The 25,412-nt window shown below is 41.5% G+C and overlaps 2 protein-coding genes across 4 annotated transcripts in view; one reads left to right on the forward strand and one right to left on the reverse strand.

Annotated features, from left to right (window-relative positions):
- Positions 1-16,371, reverse strand: part of FKBP15 (FKBP prolyl isomerase family member 15) — a 55,287-nt gene extending 38,916 nt beyond the window's left edge. For 2 of the 3 annotated variants that reach the window (XM_019033399.4, XM_004048462.5), the window contains exons 1-4: positions 16,170-16,364; positions 6,480-6,595; positions 2,291-2,375; positions 1,593-1,662 (exon numbers count right to left, since the gene is read on the reverse strand). In XM_019033399.4, the coding sequence (XP_018888944.2) occupies positions 1,593-1,662; positions 2,291-2,375; positions 6,480-6,595; positions 16,170-16,222 (324 nt within the window). In that variant the 5' untranslated portion in view covers positions 16,223-16,364. Of the gene's footprint in view, positions 1-1,592; positions 1,663-2,290; positions 2,376-6,479; positions 6,596-16,169 lie in introns of all 3 variants that reach the window. The other variant, XM_019033398.4, reaches the window with a different exon arrangement.
- SLC31A1 (solute carrier family 31 member 1) overlaps positions 16,337-25,412 on the forward strand; it is a 43,510-nt gene continuing 34,434 nt past the window's right edge. The window contains exon 1 of the mRNA XM_019033403.4: positions 16,337-16,667. The gene's annotated coding sequence lies outside the window, so the exon portion shown is untranslated. The remainder of the gene's footprint in view (positions 16,668-25,412) is intronic.

Consider the following 25,412-nt stretch of genomic DNA (forward strand, 5'->3'; position numbering starts at 1 on the left):
CTTTGTATGTTAACTGCAATATCTAGATTATTTGTGAGTCTGCTCCTAGTTTATTTGTTCCCTTGATTATCAGTTACATTTTCCCACCTCTTCACATGTCAAGTAATTTTTTACCGTAGGCCCAACTTGTATATAAAACAACATGGGGGATAAAATCATAAAACTCTTAGAAGAAAACGTAGAGGTAAATCTTCATGACCTTGGTTTTGGTAATGGATTCTCAGATAAAACACCAAAAGTACAAGTAACAAAAGAAAAAACTTGATAATATGGACTTCACCAAAATTAAAAACTTTTGTACATCAAAGGACATTATCAAGAAAGTGAAAAGATAATCTATAAAATATCTGCAAATAAGGGTTTAATACTCAGAATATATTAAAAGACTACTACAACTCCACAACAAAAAGACAAACAATCCAATTTTTAAAATGGACAAAGGGCTTGAATAGACATCTCTCCACAGAAAATACATGAATGGTCAATAAGCAAATGAAAAGATACTCAACATTAGACATTGGGTAAAATGGACATTAAAACCACAATAAAGTACCATTCCACACCTACTAGAATGGCAAGAATTTAAAAATAATAATAATAACAAAATGCTGGCAAGGATGTGAAGAAACTGAAACCCTCATACATTGCTTGTGGGAATGTAAAATGGTGTGGCTGCTGCGGAAAACAGTTTGGCAGTTTCTCAGAAAGTGGTACATAAAATTACCATACGAGTCAGCAATTTCCACTCTTAGTATACAGCCAAAATAGGAACTTGACCATATACTTTTATGTCAATCTTCACGATACATACTTTTTTTGTCTATTCCCAATAGACAAAAGGTATAAACAACCCATTGTCCATCAACTGATGAATGAATAAACAAAATGTGGTATATACCTACAATGAAATATTTTTCAGCCATGAAAAGGAATGAAATACTGATGCATGCTAAAACATGGGTGAACCTTCAGGACATTATGCGAAATGAAATACATCAGTCACCAAAGACAAATACTGTTACGATTCCACCTATATTAGGTACCTAGAAAGGGCAAATTCATAAAAACAAGAAGAGATTTGACCTTATGGGCAGCTGGGAAAAAGGAAGAAGTAGAGTTATTGCTTAATGGTTACACTTTCTGTTTGGGAAATGGATAGTAGTGATGGTTGCTCAATCAATACTGTTAATGCAATTAATGGCACTGGATTACGCACTTAAAAATGGTTAAATGGCAAATTTTATCTTATATATACATATGTATGTGTATATATGTGTGTGTTTGTGTATGTGTGTGTACACACGCACCCCACAGTTGAACAACAAACAAACAAAAAAATGCCCAAATTCTTAAGCTAGGATCATATCACAAAGGTCAAATTTAACAATTTTGAATGCTTGGATTTGTTTTAATGCACAATAGTAAGCAAAATGTGATCATTTACTATATGCTTGATGTTATAAATTAACATTCAATACAAACAATCATCCTTATCTTCTGATAAACAAGACATTGGGCAAGCCAGATAAAAGCCAGCTCATTGGTATTATTTGGGACATCTGAACATACATGAGATGTGGGAGCACTCTCACCTCTCTGGCTGTGTGGTTCCCCAGAACTGCAGCACCAAATTTGCCCTGCTTTACATATTGACCATTTGTGCTATAAAAGGAAGAGAAACAACAAGTATTAATACTTCCCTAAATTCTGCAGAACCAGCTTTCTTTTCTGTCATACAGAAGTGGGAACAACAGTCATTCAGCCTCTAGACAGGGACACAGGTGAGCGGTTTAATTTTTTTTTCTTTTTTTGAGACGGAGTCTCGCTCTGTCACCAGGCTGGAGTGCAGTGGCATGATCTTGGCTCACTGCAACCTCTGCCTCCCAGGTTCAAGCAATTCTTCTGCCTCGGCCTCCCAAAGTGCTGGGATTACAGGCGTGAGCCACCGCACCCGGCCCAGCAGTTTATAATTTAAAGCTCATATACTATTTCCTTACTCTTTAAATATAAATATCTATCATTCATGCTATCTCAGTGGAGAGGCTTTCTTTGAGCATTTGACAGCTGTTGAGGGTACAAGCACTCCCTAAAGACAGTAGACAAGATAATGGCTTTTCAAGTTTTACCACAGAAATCTCCAATTCAGATGTTAAAAGTTCTACTGATATTTTGTCCGTGGAAGGGCTAAATAACCGTTTTGCAACAAACAGAGGTTTTTTGAGAAAAAGTAGAAGCTTAACTGCACGCCCTTCCACCAAACTTCAGAGGGTGTTCCTTCTCAGCGACTTACTATCGATATGCATGGACTGCTGTTGCGACCAGTATTGTGGGAGTGCTCATGGTGGCTGGTGCTGTTTTTGGTGTTGCCTGATTTCCTGAAGATGAACAAGAAAACAAAGTTGTCATTCACTTCTTGCTTTAAACTGATTTTTTTTAAAGATGGAGTTTCACTCTGTCGCCCAGGCTGGAGTGCAGTGGCGTGATCTCGGTTCACTGCAACCTCCACCTCCCGGGTTCAAGCCATTCTCCTGCCTCAGCCTCATGAGTAGCTGGGATTCCAGGTGCGTGCCACCACATCCGGCTAATTTTTGTATTTTTAGTAGAGATGGGGTTTCACCATGTTGGACACGCTGGTCTTGAACTCCTGACCTCGTGATCCACCTGCCTCAGCCTCCCAAAGTGCTGGAATTACAGGCGTGAGCTACTGTACCTGGCCTTAAACTAATTTTTAACCATTGAACTAGCTTCAAAATTGATCTTTATAATTTACAGTTAGTGTCGTAATGCTTTTATGATTATTCTTATTTGATCCACAAAGCAGCCCTATGATCTAGTCTGGAAGTGAAGAAACTGAGGTTCTAATCACCCAAGTGCCTCACACAATTATACCATGATAGTGCCTAGGTCTGAAACCCATGACTCCAGCTCCCAAACCACACACCCCAAATAAGTCTTTGGCTAGACAAGGAGTACTGTCTAAAAAGTGATAGTCCATCTATTTTATTTTCTCCTTCCAGTATTTTGACAGCTATAATATATGAAAATAAAGTTATTTCCCCTTCCCTGACTTCTAGGGTGGGAAATTCAGTAAGATATTTAAATCACACCCATTAATTAACTTCACAAAGTACTACAGAGTAGGCTGGGCACAGTGGCTTGTGCCTGTAATCCCAGCACTTTGGCAGGCCGAGGCAGGTGGATCACGAGGAGTTCGAGACCAGCCTGGCCAATATGGTGAAACCTTATCTCTACTAAAAATACAAAAATTAGCTGGGGGTGGTGGCACGCACCTGTAGTCCCAGCTACTCATGAGGCTGAAGAGGAAGAATCGCTTGAGCCTGGGAGGCAGAGGTTGCAGTGAGGTGAGATCGCACCACTGCACTCCAGCCTGGGTGATGGAATGAGACTCCGTCTCAAAAAAAACAAAAAAAACAAAAAAAAAAGGGACTACAGAGTAACACTAACATTTTCAAATACAATGTTAAGAGTAAATCACATTTATACTCACTATATGAATGTGATGGAAGAGTAGTGAGATAATACTGATCCGGACATGACATGCAAGAACTTATATTTTGAAAGAACTCTTGTTTGATTTTTTCTGTATTAACACTTTTTTTTCTGATTATAGAGTACAAGTGCATTGTAGGAAACTTAGAAAATACAGAAACACATAAATTAAAATGCAACATTTTTGTGTGTACTTCCAGTTATCTTCTTATAATAAATTCCTTAAAATGGAATTATGGGGTAAAGGAGTATAAAAAATTTAAGGTTTGGTTACATCCTGTCCGACTGTTCTTCAGGCTGGACGAGATGGCTCACACAGGTAATCCCAGCACTTTGGGAAGCAGAGGTGGGCAGATCACTTGTGGTCAGGAGTTTGAGACCAGTCTGGCCAACATGGTGAAACCCCATCTCTACTAAAAATACAAAAATTAGCCAGTTATGGTGGGTGCACCTGGAGTCCAAGGTACTTGGGAGGCTGAGGCATGAGAATCACTTGAAACACAGGAGGGAGAGATTGCAATGAGCTGAGATCGTGCCACCACACTCCAGCCTGGGTGACAGAGCAAGACTCCATCTCAAAAAAAAAAAAAAAAAAAATTCCCTTGAACAGAGAGGGTCTTCTGTATTGCTACTTTATTTATTTGTAAATGCCTAAAGAAAACTGTATAGGCAATCTTGCTTCTATAGCTCCGTGCTAAAAGTGTAACAAACTCATAGTTGCTGTCTTCTGATTTAAATAATCAAGTTAGCCAGGTGCAGTGGCCAGGAGTTCAAGGCTGTAGTGCACTGTGATGGCACCTGTGAATAGCCACTACATTCCAGCCTGGGCAGCAAAGTAAGACTCTGTTTCTAAAATTAAGTACAATAAAAAATAAAAATAAAAAACCAGGTGTTTTCATTGGGTGGGAACTAAGGTTGTTTCTTTTTCTCCCATTAACTCAACCACTTTAACTCTGAAGCACACTGCTGATGAAGAGATGTGCCACAGGAAATATAAAAGCATAGCCTACTAGAAATCTGGCCAGGTTATGACTTGGAGAATAAGAGAAGCACCTACAGCAAAACTGCCTAAAGTAATAGGTAATATTTAAAGCAGGGATCGGCAAACATCTTCTGTAAAGGGCCTATAGGCTGTGGTATAATATGAAATATGTTTGGTCTTTGTCCTTGGTTCCTGACACAGTGCTCCCAAATCCCTTGTAATTTCCTGAGTGATAAGAGTGGTAGGAACATCTTTTGTATAATCCAATTTTAGCCAGCATGATAAGGAAGGAAGTCTCCTCTGCTTTAACCTACACAACAAAAGTAACTTTGAAATGACCAATTGTTTTTTGTTCTGTTTCTGCTTTCTTCAACACTTTTCTGCCTATAAAGCCAACCTCCTCTGCTCAGCTCATCACAACATTCCATTTTATAGAATGAAGTGTTGCCCAATTCTAGAATCTCAAATAAAAGCCAATTAAGATCTTAAAACTCCATGTGTTATAACTGTATCTTTTGACAATGCTAATGAGGTGACTTAGAGTGGGGCCCTAGAGGGGTGGAGGCTCAGGATGGAGCCTATAGCTAACCTGTCCAGATAAAAGAAGTGAAAAGTAGGTCTTCCTTCTCGCCAAAACACTGGACAGTGCCTACTTAGAGTGCCTTGGGCAGAGTTTGGGAGAGCGGTGTCCATATGGGGCAGAAGGCCTTGCTTTCAAACCTCTCCATCAGTTCCCAACAAAGCACACTATCTAGCTGCTAGAAATCAGGATCCCAGATCTTAGAGGAGCACTCACCAATGGGGGTGAGCTTAGCCAGACTGGTCAAGGATACACAACGTGGCATGTCACTTTTGGAAGGCTGCTAACCCTTCCATCTAACCTGTTAAGGCACAATCCTAGTGCCAGTTGTGATGGCTTTTTTTTTTTTTTTTTGAGACAGAGTATTGCTCTGTCGCCAGGCTGGAGTGCAGTGGCGTGATCTTGGCTCACTGCAACCTCCGCCTCCCGGCTTCAAGCAATTCTCCTGCCTCAGCCTCCCGAGTAGCTGGGACTACAGGCAAGCGCCAGCACGCCCAGCTAATTTTTGTACTTTTAGTAGAGACAGGGTTTCACCATGTTGGCCAGAATGGTCTCGATCTCTTGACCTCGTAGTATTGTTCCTGGGTGTGTCTGTGAGGGTGTTGCCAAAGGAGATTAACATCTGAGTCAGGGGACTGGGAGAGGCAAACCCACCCTCAATCTTGTTGGACACTATCTAATCAACTGCCAGCGTGGCTAGTATAAGGCAGGCAGAAGAAGGTGGAAGGGGCTGACTTGCTGAGTCTTCCGACTTTCATCTTTCTCCTGCGCTGGATGCTTTCTGCCGTCGAACATCAGACTCCAAGTTCTTTGGCTTTTGGACTCTTGGACTTACACTAGCGGTTGGCCAGAGGCTCTCAGGCCTGCAGCCACAGACTGAAGGCTGCACAGTCGGCTTCCCTACTTTTGAGGTTTTGAGACTCGGACTGATCCACTACTGGCTTCCTTGTTCTTCAACCTGCAGACAGCCTATCATGGGGCTTTACCTTGTGATCGTGTGAGTCAATTCTCCTCAATAAACTCCCTTTCATACATACGTATGTCCTGTTAGCTCTGTCCCTCTAGAGAACCCTAATACACTCTTGTTTTTATTTTGTTTCAGTTTTGTTTTGTTTTTTGAGACAGAGTCTCGCTCTGTTGCCCAGGCTGGAGTACAGTGGCTCACTGCAACCTCTGCCTCCTGGGTTCAAGAGATCCTCTGGCCTCAGCCCCGCTAGTAGCTGGGATTACAGGCACACGCCACCACACCTGGCTAATTTTTGTATTTTTTGTAGAGATGTGGTTTTGCCATGTTGGCCAGGCTGGTCTCAAACTCCTGACCTCAGGTGATCCACCGGCCTCGGCCTCCCAAAGTGCTGGGATTATAGGCATGAGCCACCTTGCTCGGCTAATACACTCTTAACTTACCTGTTGCTGCCGTTCCCTGGCCTTTCTTAGGCTGTTTTGGGGCTGTGTACTGGAAAAATTCATTTCCATGGCCAGCAGCTGCCTGATCCAGTCCAAAAAGTGAGGCCAATCTGGCACTGTTAGTAGAAAATGAAAAATGAAATATCACTGATATATCCCAAACCTGGAATTATTATAAAAGCTGCTCATCTCCAACCTTGAACAAATACCTCCTTGACTACATCCCACCATTCAATACTAGAAACACTTCAAGCTAGGAAAGCTGATTTAAAAATTAAAAAAAAAAAAGAAATAAAAATATCGGACACAGCAAAGTGTCTTTGAAATCAAGATTGTGTATGTGATTTGAACATCATCAGTTGACCCTGTTTATCCCCAGGACCTTGGTCAAGGCATTTCTTTTTTCTGGACCTCAGTTTTTCCACCTATAAATTGAAGTGATTAGTTCAGGTGCTCTCTATGGTATCTTCAAACTGTAAATTCTTGCTTTTAGCAAATCACAGTTTCTAGTCACCCTTACTGATTACTCCCCCTCCTGCTTTTTACTAGTTTATTCAATTGAAATGAAGCTATGATACAAACTTACCCATCAAACATGGTCCCTGCCATCCTTTCATCTAACAGAACCATTCTTTCATCATCCCTTGCAAGAAATCTTATCCCCCACCATTCCACTGAAACTGATCTTGCTAAAATCACTAAAAAATTTTTTGTTTGTTTCGTTTTTGTTTTTTTTTAGACGGAGTTTCACTCTGTTGCCCAGGCTGGAGTGCAGTGGTGTGATCCCGGCTCACTGCAACCTCCGCTTCCCAGGTTCAAGCAATTCTCCTGCCTCAGCCTCCCAAGTAGCTGGAACTACAGGCACGTGTCACCACACCTGGCTAATTTTTGTATTTTTAGTAGAGACGGGGTTTCACCATGTTGGCCAGGCTGGTCTCGAACTCCTGACCTCAAGTGATCCACCCACCTCGGCCTCCCAAAGTGCTGGGATTACAGGTGTGAGCCACCAGGCCCATCCGATCACCAACAACTTCTTTGTTACTAACCCCAGTTTACCAGTCCTTATCTTATTTCACCTCATACCACCTTTTTATACTGTCAATTAACTTGTTCTTCTTCAAATTCTTCTCTTGACTTCTGCAGGGGTTGTGGAAGGAACAGGTCCAAATAAGATATCAATAAATACTAACGCAATCCCTGGCTTGTTTTGCCCTATTTCTCTGGCTTCTCTTTAACCCCTTGGGCTCTTCTTCTTCATTTGCCCAATCTTTAAATGTCCATGTCTCCAGGGCTTCATACTTTCTCTCCCTTGGTAGGGTTTCATACTGTCTCTCTGTACTTATTTACCTTGGTATCAAATGCTATCCAAATGCTGGTGATGCTGAAATCTGTATTCCCAGCCCAGAACTTGTTCTTGAGTGCCAGAAAACATAGATATCCCACAGGCAATACAAATGTAACATGTCCAAACCAGAACTCATATCCTCCAATGCCCACTGCCCCAGCAAAACCTGTTCTTCCTTTTGTGCTCCAAGACCACTGCCAGGTTCAAGGATTCTAGAGAAGGACTCAATGGTCTCAGCATATAGTGGTACTCATGGCTAAGATCTATTACAAAAAAATATACAGCAAAATCAGCAAAAGTAAAAAGTGCACAGGTCGGCTGGGCACAGTGGCTCATACCCGTAATCCCAGCACTTTGGGAGGCTGAGACAGGAGGATCACTTGAGGTCAGGCGTTCAAGACCAGCCTGACCAACATGGTGAAACCCTATCTCTACTAAAAGTACAAAAATTAGCCAGGCGTGGTGGCACACACCTGTAATCCCAGCTACTTGGGAGGCTGAGGCAGGAGAATCGCCTGAACCCAGGAGGCAGAGGTTGCAGTGAGCTGAGATCACACCACTGCACTCCAGCCTAGGCAACAAGAGTGAAACTCCGTCTCCAAAAAAAAAAAAAAATTATCCAGTCTTGGTGGTAAACGCCTGGAGTCCTAGCTGCTTGAGAGGCTGAGGCAGGAGGCTCAACTGAGCCCAGGAGTTTGAGACTACAGTGAGCTATGATCATGCCACTGCATTACAGCCTAGGTGACAGAGCAAGACCCTGTCTCCCCCGAACCAAAAAAAAAAGGATTACTAGATTATCATAAATGTCATGGGAATGAGACTGGTGGTGTTATAAGAAGAGGAAGAAAGATCTGAGCTAGTATGCTTGCCATGTGATGCCCCATGCCATCTCAGGACCCTGCAGAGAGTTCCTACCAACAAGAAGACCTTCACCACATACAGCCCTTCTGACCTTGAACTTCTCAGCCTCCATAACTGTAAAAAATAAATTCCTTTTCTTTATCACACTTTAGGTATTCTGTTATAAGCAACAGAAAACAGACTAAGATATCAGCCAAGAGCCAACCTTGTAAGCAGGGCTTTTTAGGAATAATAGTCTCAGGCTTGCTGTGTTAACTCTTTAAAACAATTTTTCTTTAGAGACAGGGTCTCAATCTGTCACCAGGCTAGAGTGCAGTGGGGCGTTCATGGCTTACTGCAGCTTTTGCCTCCAGGGCTCAACCAATCCTCCCACCTCAGCCTCCCAAATAGCTGAGACTACAGGCATGCACCACCACACTCTAGGGATTCTCCCACCTCAGCCTCCCAAGTAGCTGGGACTACAGGCATGCACCAAGAAACCTGGCTAATTTTTGTATTTTTTGTAGAGACAGGGTTTCACCATGTTGCCCAGGCTGCTCTTGAACTCCTGGGCTCAAGTGATCCACCCACCTTGGCCTCCCAAAGTTCTGGGATTACAGGTGTGAGCCACTGTGCTTAGCCATGAAACATATTTCTTAAATGGTAAGACCTGATCTGAGGTGCAGAATGGATGTTGTGTTAGCAGGCATGAAAACAACATTAATCTTATACATCTCCATCAGAGTTTGTGAGTGACCAAGTACACTGTCAATGGGCAGTAATAATTTGAAAGAAGGCTTTTTTTTTCTGAACAGTGGGTCTCAACAGTGCCTTTAAAATATTCAGTAAACTATGCTATAAACAGATGTGCTGTCATCCAGGCTTTGTTCCATTTACAGAGCACAGGCAGAGTAAATTTAGCATAATGCCTAAGGGCCCTAGGATTTTTGGAATGGTAGTAACGGCTTCAACTTAAAGTCACCAGCTGCATTATCCCCTAATAAGAGTTAAGCCTGTCCTTTGAAGTTTTGAAGCCAAGCATTGACTTCTCCTCTCTAGCCATGAAAGTCCTAGATCTTCTTCCAATAGAAAGCTGTTTTGTCTACATTGAAAATCCGTTGTTTGGTGTACCCACCATCACCAGTTCTCTTTGCTAGAACTTCTAGTAACTTGCTGCAGCTTGCAATCACTTGCTCCTTCATCTAGCACTTTCATGCTATGAAGACGGCTTCTTTCCCTCAACCTCATGAACCAACCTCTGCTCACTTCCAGCTTTTCTTCTGCAACATCCTCACCTCGCTCAGCCTTCACAGAATTGAAAAGAGTTAGTGCCTTGCTCTGAATTAGGCTTTGGTTTAAGGAAATCTGTGACTGGTTTGATGTTCTATCAGATTCCCTTAAACTTTCTCCATGTCAGCAATAAGGCTGTTTTGCTTTCTCATCATTTGTGTGTTCACGTAGCACTTTTAATTTCCTTTAAGAATGTTTCCTTTGCATTCACAATATGGCTAACTGGCACAAGAAGCCTAGCTTTTGGCCTATCTTTGTTTACACTCCTTCCTCACAAAGCTTAATCATTTCTACTTTTTTTAAAGCAAGAGATGTGCAACTCTTCTTTTCACTTAAACACTTGAGGTCATTGTAGGGTTATTAATTGGCCTAATGCCAATATTGCTGAGTCATGGAGTATAGGTAGGCTCAAGAAGAGATAAAAAAAAAAAAATAAAGAACTGCCAGTCAGTGGAGCAGTCAGAACATACACAACATTTATCAATTAAGTTCACTATTTTATGTGAGCGTGGTTTGTGGCAACAACAATTACAATAACACCAAAGATCACACCATAACAGATATAATACCATTGAAAAAGTTTGAAATATTCAGAGGATATATGTGTGTGTGTATATATACATATATATATATGTGTGAATATATATGTGTGCGTGTGTGTGTGTATATATATATATATATTTTTTTTTTTTTTTTTGAGATGCAGTCTCACTCTGTCGCCCAGGCAGGAGTGCAGTGGCCCAATCTCGGCTCACTACAACCTCCGCCTCCTGGGTTCAAGCGATTCTCATGCCTCAGCCTCCCAAATTGCTAGGATTACAGGCATGCATCACCATGCCCTGCTAATTTCTGTATTTTTTAGTAGAAACAGCGTTTTGCTATGTTGGCCAGGCTGGTCGCAAACTCCTGCACTCAAGTGATCCACCCGCCTCAGCCTCCCAAAATGCTGGGATTATAGGTGCGAGCCATTGCAACTGACCAAGAGAATATTTTTGAATATTAAGAGAATTACCAAAATGTGACACGGAGACACGAAGGGAGGAATTTTGCTGTTGGCAAAATGATGCCAATAGACTCACTCAACACGGGGTTGGACACAACCTTTATTTTGTAAAAAAAAAAAAAAAAAAAAAAAAATCTGCAAGGCACAATAAGGGAAACCGAAAAAAAAAAAAAAAAAAAAGAGGTATGCCCAGTGTCTGGTATGTAACAGGCTCAATAAATGAATTCAAAGTCTAGTCTGGCTCTGAGCACTTCTTCTCCAAAGGCATCTTTAGTTTAGGTGAAGTAAACATTGAAACTTCCCAACAAGTTATTTTGGCTTTTCAGGTTTTTTTAAAACAAGTTTTATGTATAGAGAAATATGCACTAGCATTTTACAAAATAAATTTTATATGACTTGAAACTATTACCTTCTTTTCTCAAAGTAGTCTAGTGTAAGTTTAAGTTTCCTGTAAATAGGCCAGAAATGCCTACTGTAAAGGACTAAGAGGTTTAAATGAGATTGTAAACGCAATGCTTGAGTGAGAGCAGCGCTGGCCTAAAAAGACATCAACAAATGCTTATGGAATTTAGAAGACAGCAAGATTTGTCTTTTCAGGCAGGAAAATTCGGGCAAATTGCCTAAAGGAATAAGATTCTGGAAGAGTTGGGTTTCACTGTCTTTAACACAGTGAAAAATGTACAAAGCTTAGCACCTAGTTAAGATAACATAGCTTATGCACAGATTACTGATAAGAAATGAATGTCCTTGTTAGCTTCAGTAAGCCATGAGTATTGGGCTTGCTGTTTTAATTTTGCAGGTATAGCCTTTTTAAAAGGAAAGACAAGAGTGTCATAAGTGAACAGTGTTTCCATAGATGTTCTAAAGACCAGCCAACTGAAGACTACAAAGTCGATCCAAAAGCCAGGTCAACCTAATTAGTTTTCAGATTAATTTCATTCTCTTTTTTTTTTTTTTTTTTGAGACAGAATTTTGCTCTTGGCGTCCAGGCTGGAGTGCAATGGCAGGATCTCGGCTGTGCAACCTCCACCTCCAGGGTTCAAGCGATTCTCCTGCCTCAGCCTCCTGAGCACCCGATATTACAGATGCCCGCCACCATGCCTGGCTAATTTTTGTATTTTTAGTAGAGATGGGGTTTCACCACATTGGCCAGGCTGGTCTTGAACTCCTGACCTCAGGTGATCCACCTGCCTCAGCCTCCCAAAGTGCTGGGATTACAGGTGTGAGCCACCACACCCAGTCTTTTTTTTTTTTTTTTTTTAATGAGACGGAGTCTTGCTTTGTCACCCAGGCTGGAGTGCAGTGGCACGACCTTGGCTCACTGCAACCTCTGCCTCCCAGATTCAAGCGATTCTCCTACCTCAGCCTCCCGAGTAGCTGGGATTATAGGCACCTGCCACCACACCCAGTTAATTTTTGTATTTTTGTAGAGACGGGGTTTCATTGTGTTGGCCAGGCTGGTCTCGAACTCCTGACCTCATGATCCGCCTGCCTTGGCCTCCCAAAGTGCTGGGATTGCAAGCGTGAACCACCACACACAGTCCCATTTTCTATTAATGTCTTTAATGGACTCTACATCAACTTGGGAGATAAGTTACTTGTAAATTTTTAGCAGGGCATGGTGGCTCACTCTCAGAGGCTGAGACAGGAGGACTGCTTGAGGCCAGGAGTTCAAGACTAGCCTGAGCAATATAGCAAGAACCCATCTTTACAAAAAATTAAAAATTAGCCAGGCATGGTGGCATGCGCCTGTAGTCCCAGCTACTTGAGAGACTGAGGCAAGTGGATTGCTTGAGCCCAGGAGTTCGAAGCTGCAGTGAGCCATGACTGCACCACTGCACTCCAGCCTGGGCAACAGAGAAAAACCCTGTCTCAAAAAAATAAATAAATAAACAAAAATAAATAAATTTTTAGATTTTTCCACTACTAAGGAACTCTCAAATGTACACAATCTCCCTATGTTGGCAAGAATGAGCTTGCTAACTCTGGACTTGAATCTATATTTATAATTCATAGGAAAAGTCATGACAGAATTAACTACATAAAAAAAAAAAGTTAGACAATGCATTTAGTCGCCAAGGACCTCACCTCACCTCAGTTTTATATTTTCTTTCTCACCAAAAACAAAAACACATGCATTTATACTGTATCAGTGTATTTTAATAAACAGAGATTCTTTTTGTTGGTAAAGTATTAATACTTTTTTAAACAAACTGACATCAAACATCCATTTCAATAATAACAACAATAGCACATAGGCAGGTCTGGTAGAATCTGCCTACCTGATTTCAGATCCAGGCTCTATTACTTTCTAGCTGCATGATCTTGGGCAATTCACCTCTCTGAGCCTTTCCCATTTGTAAAACGGATATAATAGTTAATAGTACCTCACAGAGAGGAGTAAATACAATTATATATATATATATATATATATATATTTCTCATTTGTAAAATGGGCATAGTAGGTAAAATTATTTCATAGAGTAGAAGGGAGGAATAAATACAATAATGTCTATGTATTTCTTAGAACAGTGTATGGCATTAAGTAAGCACAGAGTATGTATTTATATACTTGTGAACACATGCTATTATCTCAAAATGTGGTTCAACTCAGATACCCCTGCAAGGGTGAAAGCATGCTTGATTGACACGCAAGTTGACCTGCAACCATAAACTGGTATTAGCATTAACATTAAAACTACAGAACTGGGAAAGGTCTCAAAGTTTATCTAGGTCAAACCTCATTATTGAATAGGTTGGGGTATGGAGAGACAAGGATGGAAGATAATCTGTCCAAAGTCACATTCCTAACTGGGGATAGAATCAACATTAGAATCTAGGCTTTTTCCTATCTTTTACAGAACTCAAAATGCTTTCTGATGATCGGTTAATTTATCTTTTTACCATCTTTAGACTGGTGATTTATCATTACTATGCTAATCGGATCTGCCTACACATACCTTTATAATCTAAAACAAATATATACATAATTGGCCCCTTAAAAATGCTTTGTGATTATTATTCCTGGATTGATTTTATTCTACTACTAAAATAAAAGTTTCTTAGGGGCAGAAACTGTGCCTTATTCGTATCTGGATTAGCTGAAGACAAGTACTATTAGTTCATTACTATTACTTCCCACAACGGTGAGGAATGGGCTAATACAAACTAACAAACAAAAGCAAGGCTCCTGATTACTACTTCTAGATTAATAGTAAACTCTAAGAGGCCTAGAAACTCAGAAGGCAGATTATCAGATACTCCTACTTCTATTAGGCTTGAATATCCTTAATGAAATCAAGCAAGTCATGTGTTTAAATCAAGAGACTTGGAACTTAAGCAAATATACTTACAGTAATATATGGCTATAAAAGAGGAAGTGAAAAGTAGCTGCAGTATTCACTGTCATATGTTCTACTTCCTTAGAGAAAACCAAAAAAGGAATAGCTAAATCAGAGAATTTTGGTGAAACTTTCTGTATTCTCAGTGTTAAATTTGATTTGGTTTTCCTGATAACCGTGGGGAACAAAAATAAACTATAACTTTCCTCAGTATGTCTTTTACCATCAAATTAGCTGTTGTCTATGTCTAGGAGCACAGTCACATGCCTAGAATTCAAGTGTCTCAGACCCTTGAGAAGCCTCCTCAGGAAAAAAGAATAGTTGAGCCACCAAGAATTTATCTCTGGCCAGGAATCTGGAAAAGAGCACATGGCTGTCATTACCTATCCCATAATTTTCAGTCAGCTTGGACTGATTGTTGCATGAAAATTGGGAGCCCTAACATTACAGACTTCTCCCAAATACTTTCACATAGTGAAGAACGCGAATTTAAAGTGGAATAGGGGAAAAAGGAACCAAAGCACAGCTTAACTGTAAAATAACTGAGAAACGGAAAGAACTCAAAGTGGAACTAAGTGAATGCAGGCCATCTAAAGACGGGGTAGGAAAGGAACAGAGTGGTGAGAGTGAAAAAGACTTAAAGATAGGTAATATAGAGCTAGTCAGTGTAAATCAAAAGTTCCTATTTAAGGACAAAAGAAGGCCAGGGTCATTTTATGGTCATTCATCTATTAACTCATTTGTTTATGTATTGTCTATGACTACTCTCACCCTACAAGGCAGAACTGAGTATTTGTGGTTGCAATAGAAACCACATGGCCCAAAAGATCTGGAAGCAACTTAAGGGCAGGCACAGCAGTTTAATCATTTTTGTAACCTCTTAGCATTTAGCAGAATAAGGGGCATATGTGGTGTATTTGTCATTTTTCCAGTACATTCTTCAGCACGCACAAACTTTGTTAAGCATACGTTCAAAGAAAAGCTCTGCAATGATCAGAGCTTGGTAGCTCACAAGTTTGGAGGAAGTCAAGCTGTCCACTGGCACAACACAATGGAAAAGGCTAAACTGACTACTAAAAGAGACAAAACCTTTCCTCTCTTTAAAGATTTCTATTCCAGGCTGGTATATATTAATATAATGCTTGGGGAAACTGGAGAATGACAGAAGTCTGTTACGTTGGTTTTAAGCTTTAAGCTTTACAAAGTGCAATTTCGCAGCTATTATTCATTCAACAGCCACTTCCTGAGCACTCACTATGTGCTAGGTACCATGCTGGGTGCTAGACAGAAATGAACACCATAAGCAGTCCCTGTCCGGTGAGGACTCATAATCTAATAGGTGCGGGGTACAAGAATAGAGGCAAACACACCTAGCTGTAGGAATAAAGAAGAGAAAGCAATTCATTCTGCCTGAGGCTGCAGAAGGAAAAGCATCCAAAACGTGACATCCGAGCTGGGCCTTGAAGAATGCTAGAGCTGACCCACCAAGACCTGGTTCTAAAGTGTCATCGCCTTCTCCATGGAGAAAAGAAGTCTCACATCAGCCCCAGCTGACTCCTACAAAAATTCTGAGGCAGGAAGTCTCATCAGCAATCATTCCCATTTCACCGGAGAAATTGTGACCCAGAATGCAAAAGGCAAACCCAGGGCTATCTTCCCGCCAAGAGAGATGCCGGGTCCCGAACCTCAGATCGGCAGGGTCAGCACAGTTGCAAGCTCTGCCCAGATTCTGAGAGGTGTAGAGCACCGGAATGTGGCAAGGGTCTCCCCCCGGAAGTTGGGAAAAGGCCTGAGAAGAGATCGACCCCCCTCCAACAATCCGCCGGTATCTCTCAGCCACGCCCTCCAGCGCATACTTCTCAGTCACTCACCCGCCGCTCGGCGAGAGGAAATCGGTGTCGTCCTCGTCCCCCGCACCGAACATTGCGTTGGCTTTCACCGGGCTGCGGGGAGGAAGCTGGGTATTCCCAGAGTCCCAAGGCCTGTCACCGCCGACGTCGTAAAATGCCGCGGCGGCGTGCTGCTTTCCGGCAGGGCGAACTCCAGCACGGTCTCTGGACCGAAAGTAGACTGGGCTCTGGAGAAGGTGGGGCAAAGGCAAATGAGAGGCTCGCGCGGGCACGCGCGCCGAGTGACATCAGGCCTCTCCAGCCGGCAGCGGGGCGGAGCTTCACAGCCCCTTGCAAGGATTGGTCGGTAATGCTAGAGGGCGGGAGGGGGCGGGAGGGGGCAGGAAATCCTCGGCCTCGGTGGCGGTGGTGGACACGTCGAGCCGGGTAGAAGTGGAGGGGCCGTTCGAAGAGTCGTGAGGGGGTGACGGGTTAAGATTCGGAGAGAGAGGTGCTAGTGGCTGGACTTGACCTGGAAAGGTAAGGCTTCTCTCGGCCCCTCTTTCGCACCCCTGTGCATGGGTACCGTCCTTTCCCCAGCGGGACAAGGACCTTCCTCGCCCCTCTCCTCAGCTCCGCGGAAGGAGAAAGAGCTCGGGACTGGAGGGTTAAAGACTTGGGCTTCGGCCCGGCCCCTGCAGTGGCATAGCCAGAGTGACCTTGGGCCCGGGTGCTCGGTGCCTCAGTTTCCCCGTGTATGCAACCGGCCATTTGTCCAGTTCTTCCATGTGCCTGCTGGTCCAGAAGCTTTTAGAGCTCAGAGGCCATCGATTTCAATCCCGGCCTCCTCGTAATCTCAGAATTTACAGATAGGGAGACGAAGGAACTAAGCACCCGGGTGACTAGTCCGAGGTCACAAAGAGTAAAGGGCAGACTGAGACTGGATTCCTCGTCGTTTGATTCAGGACATAGTGAGCTAGTGGGTGAACAAGAACCTTATCAGCTCTTAAGCACTGTGTGCCCTTACAGAGTGACTATTGAAAGACTGTAGCATACACCTCGAGGAAAGTCCCCTTTCTAGAGTCCACCTGTATTCTACGCGGATGAGGTGCAGAAGAGCTAAGATATTCTGGCGGTGGGTGATGGAAAGGAGGATACTTTGGAGGCAGACACATCCCCAGCCCAACCTTGGCGTGGGTTTCCCTGGGTCTTCCTGCGACAGCCCTAAATCAACATCAATTGTGGCGGACTCCTCTGCCTCCAGTTTCCACCCTATCTGTATCTTACATAAATATTTCTTTGGTTAACCTGGTATCATTCTCGAAACAATCCTGGGATAGTCCTGGCTTAGACAAGGTGTGGCTAAGGAGATAGTGTCCCAGCGTAGCGTCCACAGACTCACTGGAGTTCTTGGGCTTCCCCTCACAGTCAGGTTGGTACTACAGGTGTCCCTTACGTGAATGTTTCAATCTGTCAGTATGAAATTGAAAGGAAATGATTGGTAGCTCCCTCCCAGAGAACTTTGCACCTCCTGGCAAAGATGTTAAAGCAGCGGAGGCTCACAGTTGGAATGATGCAACTGGAATCTAAGCACTAGAACCGGAACTGGAACTAGAATCTAAGGACTCCCACTAGAACTGTTGCAGTAGCTCTGTTTAGTGTGTGAACTTGGCTACCTCTTGGAGGTGTTGGGGGAGTAACTGGATTAAGTACCATGGCACTTTCTAATCCCTCTCCCCAACACTGGTCACTGTGATTGCAGCACTGAAACATCTAAATGTTTAACAGAAAGAGCTTGCTAGCCCCTGGCCTACATTATCTATGATATTTTTAACATGGAATGAATACTTAAAGTCACTTGCAAAGCAGTCTCACTGCAGAATCTTTCTAGGTGTTTATGACATGTCCTTCCAGCCTTTTCTTTAAAAAAAAAAAAATGGTCAAGGGAATATTTGAACTCTTATCTTGTATTCTTGGGTGGAGCTGATTTTATCCTGGATGTTTAAGTAGCTTTTGTAGGTACTCAGGAATCCTAAAATCAATAGCCTTTTTGGTGATTGGAACATCACGAACATGCATACCCAGATTATCACTGTAGAAACACAGCTGCTGATTCTCATTAGCAGTATGAGGAGGAAGAAGATGATGGTGAGTCTTGCCAGGCTTTGAACTGCAGGACTGGGTGCACCTAAAAAAAAAAAAAAGAAAGAAAGCCACTGTCTTCCTAAATTCGTGTATCTTCAGATTGGTAATACTGGACTAGGAATCAAGAAATCTGAATTCCTGTCCCAGCCCTTATAACTCACTCTGAGTTTGGGCCAGGCTCCCTAAGCACTGTAAAATGAGTGGATTAGACCTGGACTTCTACTGAGTAACTGCTGGGGATACAAAGGTAAGTAAGGCACAACCTTGATCTCAAGTTTAAAGTAAGCATTTTTGTTTATTTGTTTTGCTTAAGTATACAACTTTTAGAATACTCATAAAATATATTGTCAACCCCCAGAAGATTGGCCAGGAAGCAGCAATTTTTTTTCTCCACCCTCCACTCCCCTTACTCCCTCAGGGAAGCAGCAATTTTAATAATTATTTTCAAATTATCAGCAATTTTGCAACAGAGATGACAGTCTTTATATACGAGTATACCCATACTAATCTGTAATGATGCATGCATTTTAAAATTAGTAGTTTAAAGTTATAACCAAGTTATATCAGGTATAATGATAGGAATATGAATTAAATGCAGGTTCTAGGGGATCTATAACATTCCGTTCACTCAGTCACTGAAAGCAGACTTAGGGCCATTAGTTGGTTAACTGAAGAAGTAAGTTAAAGCAGGGAATCATACAGATAATAGTTATATGCATAACATTTTAACGAACACATAAACATTCTTTTGCCATTCTTTTAACATAAGGCCTCAGCCTTTTCTTGGAGTGTAGGACCCTGTTGCCTGTTTTTATAAGTAAAGCTTTATTAGAACACAGCCTTGCTCATTTGTTTATGTATTGTCTATGACTCCTCTTACCCTCCAAGGCAGAATTGAATATTTGTGGTTGCAACAGAAACCACATGGCCTGCAACATCTAAAATGTTTACTTTTGGCCCTTTATAGAAAGAGCTTGCTAGCCCCTGGCCTACATTATCTATGGTATTTTTAACATGGAATGAATACTTAAAGTCACTTGCAAAGCAGTCTCACTGCAGAATCTTTCTAGGTGTTTATGAAATGTCCTTCCAGACTTTTCTGTTGTCTCCCACACCTAACAGCAAGTTTATGTGTTATCTGTATGCTCACTTTTTTTTTTTTTTTGAGACAGAGTTTCGCTCTTGTTGCCCAGGTTTGAATGCAATGGCACAATCTCGGCTCACCACAACCTCCACCTCCTGGGTTCAAGCGATTCTCCAGCCTCACCCTCCCGAGTAGCTGGGATTACAGGCATGTGCCACCATGCCCGGCTAATTTTGTATTTTTAGTAGAGACAGGGTTTCTCCATGTTGGTCAGGCTGGTCTGGAACTCCCGACCTCAGGTGATCCACCCACCTTGGCCTCCCAAAGTGCTAGGATTAGAGGCGTGAGCCAACGCGCCCGGCCTTGTATGCTCACTTTTATCTGGTCTTTCCAAAGCATTCAGTGTGGTGTTTTAGAAATAACTACTAGAGAGGCTATGTAGTACAGTAGTTAAGTATTTGAGCTCTGGAGCCAAATTGCTTTGCCACTTATTAGTTGTATAGGCCATGGACAAGTTACTCAGTTTTTGCCTTTGTAAAACAGGCATAATGGTAGTATCCATTTCTAGGTTTCTTGTGAATATTATAGGAGTTAATTCATGTAAAGCATTTAGAACAGTGCCTGGCAGGTAGTAAGTACTCAGTGTTAATTGCTGCTGTCATTTTTCTCTTCTCATTTATACTTCATTGCTTTACATAGTATTTACGTACTTTCAGTAATAAGCACAACTGGCATAAATAGGTTTGTGAATAAACACACTGTCACCATTGATAAGCACACTTCACAGAGGGGGAACCAGAAGTGTTGTTCCCATCACATTGGAGAATAGCCTAATGGTGTGATGTCAGTTAAATTGGATAAGAGAGTTCTGTGGGATAGTTTGCTAAGAGTATAAGGCAACAGTTCACAGAAGAAAGTAATGGATTAAAATTGAAAAGGAATCCAGGACCATATTTGTCAAATACCTTGAAGGTCAAGGTGACAAGTTTGTACTTAGATTGGTAGGAAGTGGAATTTTTTATTCTAAATAGCATGATTGATGTAAAAAAGTTCAAATGGCTTAGGAGTGTATGAAGTAAAAAGTTACATTTCCCTAGCTCCATTCCATGTCAGTAGCCACTTCATTTTCTAATGGCCCCTAGAACATGAGGTTGTTGTGAAGGCATGGTAAACACCACTTGGGGCACTGGTATTAATCTGTTAAAATTTTCAATTCAGCTTTCCTTTGGATTATAATCTCAATTTTGAATTGAGAAAAAGTTTCCATACTGAATGTGAATAAAATGAAATGACTGTTTTGAAAGTAGATACCATACTCATAAGAGTCTTTGATTCCTAAGTCTTTCTCTACCTCTTGTGTCCAACTTGGAAGTCTTGGTAGAGAAGGACTTAGGAATCAGAGACTCATCTCTACTGTTAATTCCTTTTTGCACCTTTCCCACCAGAAGTGCTACAAGAGAGAAAGAAGATATAATAATCACTAGAAAAGCAAAGTGTTCGGCCAGGAGTGGTGGCTCCCGCCTGTAATCCCAGCTCAGGCAGATCACCTGAGGTCAGGAGTTCGAGACCAGCCTGGCCAACATGGTGAAACCCCGTGTCTGCTGAAAATACAAAAATTAGTCAGGCATGGTGGCAGGCACCTGTAGTCCCAGCTACTCAGGAGACTGAGGCACGAGAATTGCTTGAGCTCCGGAGAGGCGGAGGTTGCAGTGAGCTGAGGTCACGCCACTGTGCGCCAACCTGGGCGACAGAGCGAGACTCCATCTCAAAAAAAAAAAGAAAGAAAGAAAGCAAAGTGTTTACAGTGACAAGTTGATTTCAACTAGCAGTTGTCAGATAAGTTAGTAACAAGGCATCACCCAAATAACTGCATTTTAAAGTGGACAGGGCAGGCCTGACTGGGGAAAAGGGAGGGAAGGGGTAGGGGGTTCCTGATGCCTGTACTCCCACATGCAGCTCTTAAAGCCATTTTAAAAACTTAAAAGTTTTCTGTAGTTTTGTGACTTAAGTATAACAAGTCATCAAAAGTCTGATACTTAATACATTACAATGAACAGTTTATGCCAAAAGAAATCTTATAGTAGGGCCTGGGAAGGAAATGCTTTTGAAGTTCCATTGCTTTGAGTAATATCATTTTATGATTTAGGTAACATCCCCAAGCAGAGGAGGGGCCCATCCTTAGGAATGCAAAGCCCTGCAGAGAAGGAAAGGGTTGAGAAGGGTCCACCCTACCTCTTTTCCTTTACACAATGGCCCTAGGCTTTTGTATACAACCTGCTTTTGTAGGCTTAGGACATTATGAAATACAGCATGGTAAGATGGAAGCCTGAATCTCAAAAGTAAATATGAGAAATGATTCGGAGGGAACATATAAAGAGAGCAAAATTCTAGCAACAGGTGACGTATTTCCCTAGATAGAAGAGTTATTGTAGAGCTATGATGAGTGTTTATATAATTTTGAAGCAGTTTAGAGCATCTAGAATGTAGTCATTTAATTTATGAAATGAAAGGGAAATTCTGTAACTCATACACCCGCATCCTCTCTCCTACCTTTTCTGATGGCTTTTTATGAGTTCTCACACAACCCCTATGCATAATCTATACCTTAGTACATTTTACATTATTTTTAAATTATTTACATGTGTCCCTCTTTCACCAGAATGGGTTTCTTAAGGTTAGAGTTTCATCATGGTACCTTCATTCGATAGGTATGCAATAAATAGTGAAAGAATAGTCTGAGTTCCTTGAAATTGCATAGCAAATGAGACCTAAAAGCCAGATCTAGAATGCAGATCTAGAACCTCTTTCAATTCCTAGCCCAGTACTTTTACTGCCACACCATACAGCCTCTATCTGAGATATTGAACAATTTTTTTCTTTTTTATTTTATTTTTTCTTGAAACAGGGTCTTGCTCTGTTGCCCAGGCTGGAGTGCAGTAGCACGATCTCAGCTCACTGCAACCTCTGTCTCCCAGGCTCAAGCAATCTTCCCATCTCAGCCTTTCGAGTAGCTGGGACTACAGGCATGCACCACCACGCCCAGCTAATTTTTTGTATTTTTGATAGAGTCGGGGCTTTGCCATGTTGCCCAGGCTGGTCTCAAACTCCTGAGCTTAAGCAGTCTGCCCACCTTGGCCTCTTAGAGTGCTGGGATTACAGGCATGAGCCACCATGTCCAGCCTCATTTTCATTCTTGTACTGCATTTTCATTAAATCATTCAAGTTCCTTTTATCTTGTGTAACAGATTTAATTGCATTTTCCTACTGAATTAAAAAAAAGGGAACAGTTCAAATGTTTTCTAGTTTCTGTCTTATGCCATATTAATTTCCAATATTACTCATAGGCAAACCAACAACATTATTATCCAAACAGTTTAAATGCTACATAATATAACTAAAGCAAAGTTTAGACAAGGAGGATCATTGTCTACCTTTGATTATAACAATAAAGCAGTTAAAGCAATGCTTTGCCAATGTATATTTGTCTGACTAGCTAGTTTTGTTTAAATCAAACTGTGAAAGGCTGTATACTTCAAGAGACATGAAAGTGAGCCTTATGTGTGACTTAGCTCCTTTCAGAGATTAATTTTGTCATCTAATGAGCAAGCAAGCTATTATATTTCATATTTACTGTACCTTAAAATTGGAAAGTATTTAACATATTTTATTTGACCCTTACAATACTATGAGATTGGCAGCGTAGGTATTTTAATATCTGTTTTGCAAATTTTGCAAATTTTGGTGATTTGCCTAATGTCACATGGCTAGTATATGGCAAATGTGGGTCCAGAGCTCAGAGCCTTTGATGCCTAGTGCTGCACGCTTTCTCCACTCTAAGATACTATCTAGAAAACACTGAAATTGTCACATAAATCATACTAAAGCACAGTTAGCGGACTGGAAGTGCGTCAAGGCTACAAAAGGATCCTGTAAGAGGAGCATGAAAGGGTGCATCATGTGATTACATTATTCCAGGATGTGGCTTGCCCAACAACAAAAGGTATCACAGAAATGGAGTAAAGTAGCTGGGAGATCCACTCCCCATTGGACTTAAGCCCTGTTATCATTACATAACTAAAAGACCTTTTCAGTTTGTTTGTTTGACATATCAAATTTGAGTTGTCCTATTAGAACCAGGCAAATAAAAGCTTTTGTAAAGGCCTTTGGAAGAATGTAGTTGTACACTTGATCTTCTTTGTACAGAAGGGTGGGAGTGGGCAAGAGAAATAGGAGCTTCTATGTTATTTGCCACCAGAACAGGATATGTAAAGCTCAGAAACCCATCCTGCTTAGCTGCTTCCCAGCAAGCCATCCGGAGAAATGGGGCTGGAGAAAGCGGTTAGTCTAGTGTTATGGAGCCTTCTATCAGAAGCAGATGTTATGGATTCACCTAACTAAAGAATGTTAGTGTCATCATTTAATAACATGAGCCTCAGTTTCTACATCTGTAAAATAAAGGAGTTGGATTTGATGATACTTTTTTTTATCTTTTGAGTTGGAGTTTCGCTCTTGTTGCCCAGGCTGAAGTGCAATAGTGTGATCTCGGCTCATTGCAACCTCCGCCTCCTGGGTTCAAGTGATTCTCCTGCCTTAGCCTCCCTAGTAGCTGGGATTACAGGCATGTGCCACCATGACCGGCTAATTTTATATTTTTAGTAGAGATGGGGTTTCTCCATGTTGGTCAGGCTGGTCTTGAACTCCTGGCCTCAGGTGATCCGCCCGCCATGGCCTCCCAAAGTGCTGGGATTATAGGCATGATCCACTGCGCCTGACTGATAATTTAATTTTTTAAATAGGAAACATATTCACATGGTTTGTAATTCAAAAAGTACACAAGGATATTCAGTGAAAAGTATTTCATTTACTCCTACCCACTTCTGACCAGTTCTCCTTAGGGACCACAGTCCTATTTTGCCTCCCAGGCTCAACCAACAACTTTGTTGTTTCCCCCCAACTCCCCTGCAGATCGTATAGGTATATAAAAATAACATGTACATACTCTGTTTCCTTTTTAAGTTTTTTACAAATTATAGCATACAGTATATTCTGCTTTCATTTCATAATACGTCTTACAGATCATTCTATATCAGTATATAAGATCGTTCTCATTCTTATTCTGCTAAGTATTCCATTGTATGAAAATATGATAACTCATTTAATCAGTGCCCTATCAATGAACATTTAGGTTGTATTTTTAATATTTTGCTATTACAAACAATCCTGTTATAAGTAACTTTGTACATACACATTTCACATATGTGCCAGTTTATCTATAGAATGAATATTTAGAAGCGGGATTACTGTGTTAAAGAATGTGGGCAGACTGATGACTGTTCTAGTTTTGATCTTCTATGAGACTTTAACTGAAAATGATTAGTGGAAAAGAAAAAGTATCATTTTCTTGGTAATATCTTAATTTTTATCTCTTACTATTCAGAACTAAGTCTTAAGTAAGAGCCAAGAATAGGTAATCTCACCAAAATTATGTTGAATTGCAGACTTCACTAAAGTCACCTGCATCATGGTCTTGTAGATTTTTCTAGTGCTTTTCAGTATAATACTATTCAAGCTAATTTGCAAGGTGAATATTATAAACTCAAACAAAAGGAGACTGTCTCCCAACTATGTTTACAAGTATTTACCAAGTAGAGGATTCAGAAGATTTGCTCTTTATTACAATTTATGTAGGGAGTGAAGATGGAAAGATAAAACAAAGAGAGCCTAACAAATATCTGCCTCTGTCTGTGTTTTACTGTCTTCCCAAATTTTTGGATGGTTATGAGGTGTGTGATAACTTTACAAAGTGTATGATACCGTAACAATTACTAATCTTTTGGGGATTTGTTCGTTTGTTTGTTTGAGAGACAGAGTCTTGGTCTGTCGCCCAGGCTGGAGTGCGGTGACGCGATCTCAGCTCACTGCAGCCTCAACCTCCCGGGCTCAGGCTATCCTCCTGCCTCAGCCTACCAAAGTAGTACAAAAGTAGATCCTATGGCCTCAGCCTATAGCTGAGACTACAGGCATGCATCTCCACGCCTGGCTACTTTTCTTGATTT

The sequence above is a fragment of the Gorilla gorilla genome, chromosome 13 (genome assembly GCF_029281585.2).
Source record: "Gorilla gorilla gorilla isolate KB3781 chromosome 13, NHGRI_mGorGor1-v2.1_pri, whole genome shotgun sequence".
NCBI classification, from domain to species: domain Eukaryota; kingdom Metazoa; phylum Chordata; class Mammalia; order Primates; family Hominidae; genus Gorilla; species Gorilla gorilla.